At 37.1% G+C, this 9,282-nt stretch overlaps 1 protein-coding gene across 2 annotated transcripts; it reads right to left on the reverse strand.

The window, feature by feature from the left end:
- Positions 1-3,424: 3,424 nt before the first annotated feature.
- On the reverse strand, positions 3,425-9,249 carry chchd7 (coiled-coil-helix-coiled-coil-helix domain containing 7). 2 transcript variants are annotated; one of them, XM_018698833.2, is made up of 4 exons: positions 9,000-9,249; positions 5,624-5,683; positions 5,406-5,504; positions 3,425-4,335 (listed from the first exon to the last, which is right to left on the reverse strand). In XM_018698833.2, the coding sequence occupies exons 2-4, from the start codon at positions 5,675-5,677 to the stop codon at positions 4,231-4,233; spliced, it is 258 nt and encodes an 85-aa protein (XP_018554349.1). In that variant the 5' UTR covers positions 5,678-5,683; positions 9,000-9,249; the 3' UTR covers positions 3,425-4,230. The 2 variants fall into 2 exon arrangements, with proteins under 2 accessions (XP_018554349.1, XP_018554348.1); XM_018698832.2 differs by having other exon boundaries at positions 8,939-9,246.
- Between the last annotated feature and the right edge of the window lie 33 nt (positions 9,250-9,282).

Below are 9,282 nucleotides of genomic sequence, written 5' to 3' on the forward strand. Positions count from 1 at the left end.
GGGTTAGAATTTCCTTTAAGTTTACAAAACAACCCCTTAACTTGCAAATACACTTGATACCAAGTGTCTTTGGCACACAGTAATAAGGTCAGTGATGATAACTGTAACCGAACCCAGTGTCAAGACCCCACAATGCATCAGATTTTTCATACATAGCTCTTCAGTGACAAAATGAATTGTTAAAGTTGCTCACAGTTACCTGATCATGGCAGGGGTCAGGGTAGTCACAGATGTCCTGCGGGAAGACAGAACGTATCAGTAGTTTAACCTCTTCAGGGTAAACATAGGTGGGCTGACTCAGATCCCCCTCCTTCACGCCAACCTTGTGAAACATCTGGAAAACAGAGAGTGGAGGAGGATAAAGCAAAAGGCAATAATTCATGATTGCTTGTGGTTGTGAATATGCAAGACTAGTCCTTATGGATTCACAATCCCCAGTGGTCATTTATCAGTGTATTTATTTTTTTCCCCATCAATTCATCATTCTATTTTCTGCTTTCAGATCCAGGTCATGGTGAAAGCGTGGGAGTCCAAGATAGGAATTCTTCACTCAAGCCATGTCCTCCTGCTCCTTCTGCAGGACTGTACCAATCTATCAATCTATCATTTTAAGTACTGCAGTAGGGGAATGACTGAGCAGTCCACAGTAGCAAGTTCTCCAAACTGTTTTATTCCAACACAACTTACAAAAGTATTGTGTGACTTGGATTTTTTAAAAGTGCTATATAAATTAAGTTATCATTATTATTATTATCATCATTGTTATTATTATCATATGAACATGAATGTACAAAAGATATAGGGTTAACACTTGTATATGACTTAACAAACTAATGTTTGTACATGCATACAGACCAGTTTCCTCTGCAAAAGCCTGTAGACCTTCTTCCGACGGGCATGGTCATTCCTGAGGCGTTTGGCGGTGTGTATTAGTGGTGCTATCCACACAGGAAGTCTGAGGAATGGAGAAGATAAAGTGTATTTAGGTTGTTCTCTAGTTACTATTTAGGTTGTTCTTTTCTGAGCTTGAGTTTATTATGACAGCATCTTTTAGCTGTTAATGTATCTTTTAAGACAAGTGGTAATATTCTACCATTATTTTCACAAAGTCAGTTATTTAAACATTTATACTGTGTCTGTAATCCCTTTTTTTTTACATTTTGATGGAATTAGAGAGATCAATGTGTCCATCCTGAACTGAAGGATGGGAAAACTGAAGGAGAGCTTTGGCTTACCCAAATGAACAACAGAGATCAACATACTCATCCATGAGAAGGTTATTGAAGGCAGCACGGTCTGTAAAGCAAAACACACAGTTTGTCTGAAGATGGTTTACAGCATATCTGACAGTGATAATTACAGTGTGTGAGGGCTGACTATCTATTCCAGTCCAGTTGAGATCTACTTAAATACTAAAATAAGAAAACACTGCATTTCAATGACGTCAAAGTGCCAGCGCAAGTCATTTTTGTTTTTGTGAAGTCTAGTGTTTGAGTAAGTTTTTGACCCAAGTCCAAGTCATGTGACTCGAGTCTACACCTTGGCCATGCAGTGACCCCCATATTGTGTCACAGGCAAGTATAGATTCAAAAAGTAAAAATAAAATCTGTCTATTTGCTCCAAATGACCTGCATCCCTACCTATCTGTACAGTTAGGGGTACTATAATTAGGGCTGCAACTAACAGTTGTTTTCATTATTAATTTATCTGTAAATATTCTGTTGATTAACTGTTTCATCCAAAAATAAAAAATAAAAAAAAAGGCCATCACAAATTCTGAGCCCATGGTGGCATTTTGGATTATTTTTTTTGTTGGACCAACAGTCCAAAGATATTCACTTTAAAATCATATTAAAAGCAGAGAAGCAGCAAATCTTTACATTTGAGAAAATGAAACAGAAGAAATGAAATTCACAATTGTTGCAGATTATTTTCTAATTTTTAACCATTGATTAATCTACTAATTTTAAGAGTCTAATAAAGACAATAATAGTAGCCTATCATCTAAACCCTTCAGTGACTTTGGAAAAGAGACAGGATCACTGTAAACTGAAATAATAACTGAAAAATTCCTCTCTAAGAAGTTACATAGTGCAACAGAAATTTATCAACTGTAACCATCTGCTAGCCTGCAGTTGACTGAGTTAACATAACTATAAGCTTATATGTCTTGTTTCTGTTAGCCTCTCAGACTATTAAGTTACATTGGAGAAATTAGTTTGATCTATAACTTCTTGTACACTGCATTTTATAAGACGGATAATTACACGCAATTCATTTTCGTCCCCTATGGATGATTTCAGTTGGCCAGTGCCTCTTAACTCTAATAATAGTCATTTTAGAATTTTTTTCCCCAAAAAAATTAGCACGGTTTAAAATAAGGGCTAATGCTGTAAACATTACCCCCTAGCTTACCTGTTAACGTGACTTCGGACCAGGTCTTTTATTGAAGTCTGCCCCCCTCGAAAAGAGTTTCCTTACCGTTGGAACAGTGTTTCCTGTAGCGCCCCCAGGTTACACTTTGGGGTTCAGGTTTGGTTTTGGTTGAGCGTGGTTAGGTTAAGATTGTATGAGAGGCAAGGAAGGGCATGAAAACTTCGACGCAGTAATTGGTCAGATTATTTACTCCAGGCCAATTATTAATGTTTAATTATTAATGTGTTGAGCCGTATTTTAGTTGGTCCATGTGACACTTGAGTCTTGGGTTACTCACAGGTATGAACTTAAAATATTGTTTAAATTAAATATTGTTACTCATATTTTTTATTTTTATTTTATTATTTAGCTACATCTTCACCAGTTGTAACTAAAATAAAATGCTTCTCACAAAATAATGAATAATAACCCCATGGCATAACATATAGCTTACAAAGCACAGGTTTCATACAAACACAGAATAAAGAGGCATATCAAACTGTTCATATAGATATAATTGTTATTATCTTTTTAAAAATTTGTTTGTCTCAGACTTTATCAAATTAAGATGAATGGATTGTTTTAGGCTATGGTGGTGAATTTTACAGTTGAACTAGTGGGTTCAAGCATGTGTCTACTTTTTTTTTTTTTTTTTTTTGCTGTAAATTTTCATGATGAAATCTACACAAAATTGGATCTTAACAGTTATAACAAGTGAACAAATTGGCTATGTAATACTGTAACAATATAACTGTTCACTGTCAGTTTTTCTTCATCAAGCCTTGATTTCCCTGAAGGCTGAAGAAGATGTCTGACACACAGTTTCATTTCCTCACTCATACAGTCGATATCAGAGCACCTCAATCTGCAGAAGTTTAGGTCAGGAGCTCAATACACTGAACCACCAGTCAGTTCCCCTGCACTTAGATGTTTACCATCCATTACTGCAGTGCTTGCTGTAAATAGTAAATTTAAAAACTGTGTTAAGCTGTGGACACAAAAGACAGCATTTCAGTTACTGTGTTTAATTTTACTACATCATAACATTTTAGAAACATGTAACAAGTGTTACAAAGACATCTAAAAATATAAAATGACTATGAGTGACAATCATAAGTTCATTTACAGACTTATGTCTCTCTGTTTCATTCCGTCTGCCACCAGCTCTTTGTCCTCAACAGGTAACAAACAAACTCTTTCACTGCTGAAGATAAATGTGCAATCACATCTTAATATTTTTTAACTTCACTGGATTAAAATGGAGGCTCTGCTCTTTACTCACTCATTACCACGGTCAATCGTAGTATCAAATTTCCATTAATTATGGCTTTTTTCCATTCACCATACACACACTTAACTCAGAGTAAACATACTCAAGAGTTGACTGAACTAACTCAAATCAGCTGTTCCCATCTCAGGGTTAGTCAGTTCACAGTTCAGGGTTAGGTTCAGAGTTTGTTGAACCTGCTCCCTAGAACAGACCCCAGGACTTTTTCGTCGAACAAAAACAAAAACTGCATTGGATATGCTTTAATTCATTTCATAATGTGCCATTTCATGTCACATTGTTATTAACTTCAATAAATAATCAAGCTCATATCTTGTCTTTCTGTGACTCCCCCCTTAATCCATTTTATTTCAGAATACAGTCCAGCTACAAGGTGGTCACTTCAACATGACCTGAGCCTGAGAAGAGGACAGTCACAGTATACACCCAGCCACTGTGGTGTAGTAGCATCACCAGAATGCACTGGCCTGTAGCCAGTATCCAGGCCTACTGGTCTTCACAGTGTCCCTGTGTGACATTGCTGACTCTCAGTATGGTGTGCCTCCTATAGCAGCAATCATCTCCTGTCTCTCTGCAGCAGTGGGCATGTCAGGTTTCACACCGTTTCGTCTCCTCTCCAGCATTATGTTGTGCTACATGGAAACAAACACAAAAGACTTAGCTCTTCATTTAAAAACACTCTACTAATAATAATTTTCCATAGCAGTTGTTCCAAAAGAAAACAGAAGGTGGTGCAGTAACTAAATCTGATACTTTGGTGGACTGCTTTATTACTTAAAATAAGCTCTTCTTGGTAGGTCTATAAGATTGGTAGGTCCCTCAGTAGCCATAAGTTAAATCTCTGCTCCATAGATTTGGTCAAAGGGAGAAAGTTTTCCATCACTCTGGTATTTTGATGTTTGCTTACAGTTATTCCCAAGGTATTGCACATTGTTTTTAACAAGAATGTCACAAATTATAGTATTCATACGAGATTTAATAGGAAGCATTTCACATTTGGTAATATTCAAGAGCAGACCAGAGAAATGAAAATACATCAAAAGCCCCAAGTGCATCTTTAATTTCATATTTTTCTTTTGAATGATGTTAGATATTTTACAGAAATGTTACAGGTCAAATCTTGTCACAGGTGCCTCAAGTCCTTATTCAGACATTTGCATAACAAGGTGCATGTCTAAAAGGGGCTTGTAAATCAGTATATCTCAACCTTCTGCTTCAATTTTTTTTTACCACTCTTATATACATCTCTCTTGTGAGTCCCACAGCTTTATGGAAGTGAAATACAAAATCACTATTCAGGTTTCTAAATTTGATATATATTTTTTCCTATTCACTTCTGTGGATTTTCCTCTGTTCTTTCCCAATTTGCCAAATTCCCTCTGTACTGCTGACCCTACTGTAGACTAAAATAAGTAAAGTAATAACACCATGACTCATGGTTGCCCCTAACGACTTCTTTTCACCCACTTCTGCCCCTCATTGTGCAGATGCCCTGACCAACCAGTGGGTGTTACAGCATCAAAGAGGGGAATCTTTGCTGTCTTCCCAACCATGAACAGGTGAGTATAGTCACAGGCACTGGGAATCAATGCTCAGGTCTCCATGATGATGAATATGCAATCCAACTTCATTAACTTGCACAATGTATTCACTGATAGAATTCTCAATTTGTTTTCTTTGATATTACAAAAAACACACTCACCCAGTATTTCCTACAGTTCTTATATCTCAGGAAATAGGCTGAACACATGCGCTTATCATAGTTGTAGGCATCCAAACACTTATGGGAGGCATCACTTTCCTGAAAAACAGAGGAAGTAGCAACAACAGAAAAGGATGAGAAACTTAATGACACTGCCACATCCCTGCAGCAGGCAGATGTTTGACACAATGCAGAATGTAAAGGGTCTGTAAGCTTACTTCGATGCATGGGTTAATGTCCTTATTCCGAAATTTTGGTTCTTTTTTATCCATTTGGATCTGTGTACAAATGGACAATATAAAAAGGCTCAGTTTATTTCACGCAGACATTTCTTATAAGTATGGTCTTGCTTTACCTTTGTGTGTGTGTGTGTGTGTGTGTGTGTATTACAAGTCATTCATCACATGGTTAACTGGGGTTAAAGGGCATACAGTGAAATATTACTCTGATCTCCACAACTTAGTTAATTGTATCTTGAATCATCAGATTGTTTCAATTTATCTGGAAAAAAAAAAATCGATGAAACCAATGGAAATGTCATATATCAATAATTTAATGGCACATGAGTGGAGAATTAGCACCACCAACTGTTTGTTTGAAGGCACTTCTAATATCATACTTCTTGTAATTGACTGATTGCCTTTGACTGATTGAGCAGCTACTAACATCATGGAAAAAAGGCAACTGAATTATTAACTGAATTATTAACTGCAATTGTTAGTGAGACAGTTAGAATTGAGGGATCAACCAATCACATTCAAACTCATGTCTAACAGTAGTTAGTATACACCTGCCGTCATTTAAAGTGAATCTGATTAACCCTGTAGGATTCTCCTGACATCTTCTTATTTGCATCCTACTGCAAAAGCCATGTTCCACAAAGAACTTCCAAAGTATGAATGAGATCTCGTTGTTGAGAGGTCCTGATCAAAGAGTATCCGAGGCATTAGATATACTATGGAACACAGTGAAGACAATCATCAACAAACGGAGAAAATATGGCACAACAGTCACATCACCAAGAACAGGACGTCCTGGACTGATGAAAAGACAAGGAGAAAGGGCTGGCAAAAGGCCTGCGGTAACATTAAAGGAGCTACAGGAATATCTGGCAAATACTGATTGCTCTGACAATAATTTCCCATATTCTTCAGCTTGTTCTGAAGAGAAAAAACATCCAAGCCCTGCTTAATTTTGCAAAAACAATACATCCAGTCCCCCAAAACCACGCAGACAATGTGTTGTGGCCTGATCAGACCGAGGCTGAATGTTTTGGCCATAACAGAAAAAGGTATATTTGGTACAAAAACAACACAGCACATCACCAGAGGAACACCATACCAACAGTTAAGCATGGTGGTGGCAGCATCATGCTTTTAGACTGCTTTTTAAAGCTGGAATTGGGACTCTACTCAAGATGGAGGGAATTACGAACAACTCCAAATACCAGTTGATTTCGGTACAAATGCTTCAGGTGTCCGCTAGGAAGCTGAGGATGAAGAGGAATTTCATCAGCAGGACAACAACCCAAAGCATAAATCCAAATCAACAAAGGAATGTCTTCACCAAAAGATTACAGTTTTGGAATGGCCCGGCCAGAGCCCAGACCTGAATTCAATTGAAAATCTGTGGGGGTGACTTGAAGAGGGCTGTGCACAGGAGACACCCCTTGCAATTTGATGGGTCTGTAACATTTTGCCAACTCAAGATGTGCCAAGCTGAGACAGTGCTGTAATAAAACAGTGGTCATGTGCACACTCATGCAACCAGGTTATTGTAACAGTTTCACAGGCCATATTAAAGGTGGAAAAAGTTCTTAAATGATTTATCTTGGTTTTGCTTTTTTAAATCACAAAAATGCCATTTTGTATGTATAGACTTGTTATATCCACTGTAAATAAAGCATTACTGATCATCAGACAAAATGAAGCCAGTTCACAGAAACTGTTAGCTGATGCACCCCTACAAGAATGTCAAGATCAGTGCATTTTTAATTCAATCCAAACAGTCACTCATGATTGTTTTTGTATGTACTTATCAACTAAAATCTTTCACCACTAGTTCACTTGAGAGCCAGCACCGAGAACTGAATTCTGACCAGAGTCAAACTGATGGTGTATTTTTAAGGACACTATCAATATTGATATTTGAGAATAAAAACAATCTAATGACTACATGTCAGCCAAATATTTTTGATATGGACCTCCTAAATCTGTTTACTAAAGAGTTGTAGCCAAGATGTGTACTGAGCAGTACATTTTACGATTAAAAAAAATACAAAAATTACAACAAAAACAGCAAATACTACAGTAGTGTCCAAATAATAATATTCAAAAATGATATAATGCAATAAATATGTACTTGAGATAAGAGAGAATATCGTCATGTTTGAAAAAATGCTGACAAAAACATAAGAATGCCAACAACCTATGCTGAACTAAAATAAATAAACAACGTAGCATGTGAAGAAGTGTTTTTATAAACCAATGATACATTTATTTTTAAGTATTCATTTATCCTTCATTTGCAACTACTCTTTTGTTACTTCCAAAATAACTTTGGCTGTACTTCACTGCAATTTTTTGTTACCTGTCAGCCAACATATACACAATGCTGATGTATTAGTGATAAGCTAATATCGGTCAATAATTTCAACTGCTATGTTGGTCAGGCTCTAATGTTGAAAAGGGAAGTATTTTTCCTGTCTATTAAACTGTACCTATTCCACCAGTCTTTTTTTATGCATTTCCATGCACAAAAACTTGCAGCTAAATTTATACTCCACCTTCACGCATTATCATCCCAAATAGAAATACTCTGTCCTGTGGTTTTCACAACAAATTTATCCAGGTATCACATGTTTGGATAGTGGAAAATCTACATGATCATTTAGACTGTGGAAGAGGGGATTTAAATAAGATGATGTTTTACTGTATCCCTTTCCATTTCTGACAACATATTCTATGCTGTGCAACTCATGTATAGAGAGAAAACAAATCATCATCTACTCAACCTGTCGCAAAACACTACATAGTTTAATAACTGTGAGTATCATATTATAATAGATGACATTCATAGTGCCTACTGGAAGATGAAGAAACTGTTATAGACTACTACTCAAAGCCCACAGGCAACTCAGGTCAGGTTTACACTTATTATAACCACGTTGTGTTTTGAAACAGATTTGTTTTTATTATTACTACTATTAAATTTACTTCAGCTTGCTGTTGAAAGTGTATGTCGGATTGAAATGCTGCTTTTCCTTAAGCAGAAAGTATCTTATACCATAACGATGAGTGATATACATTGTACAAGAAAAAAGGGGGGAAGGGGGGCAAACGTCTTACTTAACTTCAAGGTTCCTCAGTGGTGTTTGGCATAAGAGCAGCCCCCCCTCATTCCCTCCCACTATATGTAACGTTGACCTTCATTGATATTACCGAACAGCAAACGGGGAAACCTTGTAGAGAACTTTCATTCTGGTGAATGACTAACGTTAGGGCTGAATGGAGACACAGCTACACAATACCTACCTTTTACAAAGGGCAACGTTTATCCACGCTAATGAATTGTGAATGCGACTAGTATCCTCACCAGTGAAGGTTATCCAGTTTTTAAAAAGACCAAGACAAGTGACAAGCCTATTCACGCTTCCTGTATTCAAAAATGGTGTTGACATTTATGTCCCCTTTGAAATGCTAGCAAGAGTTTCGCTTCAAAAAGCCAGTGAACAGCTACTCACTACATGTGGCTAACCAGTTAAGCTACACAAGCCATAGGATATAGCCTCCCCGTCATGCTCAAGACAACTCCACTCTCGTTGTTGCAACAGCGCACCAGGAAAATCACCCACACCGTCACCGACAAGTGACAGCTA

Source organism: Lates calcarifer, linkage group LG24 (genome assembly GCF_001640805.2).
Source record: "Lates calcarifer isolate ASB-BC8 linkage group LG24, TLL_Latcal_v3, whole genome shotgun sequence".
In the NCBI taxonomy this organism is placed as follows: domain Eukaryota; kingdom Metazoa; phylum Chordata; class Actinopteri; family Centropomidae; genus Lates; species Lates calcarifer.

Excerpts from the sequence above, each read along its gene's own strand:
- chchd7 (XM_018698833.2), bottom strand. The coding sequence starts at position 5,677 with ATGGATAAAAAAGAACCAAAATTTCGGAATAAGGACATTAACCCATGC. Across the intron at positions 5,505-5,623 it reads ACATTAACCCATGCATCGAA|GAAAGTGATGCCTCCCATAA; the intron begins GTAAGCTTACAG and ends TCTGTTTTTCAG. Across the intron at positions 4,336-5,405 it reads AGAACTGTAGGAAATACTGG|CACAACATAATGCTGGAGAG; the intron begins GTGAGTGTGTTT and ends GTTTCCATGTAG.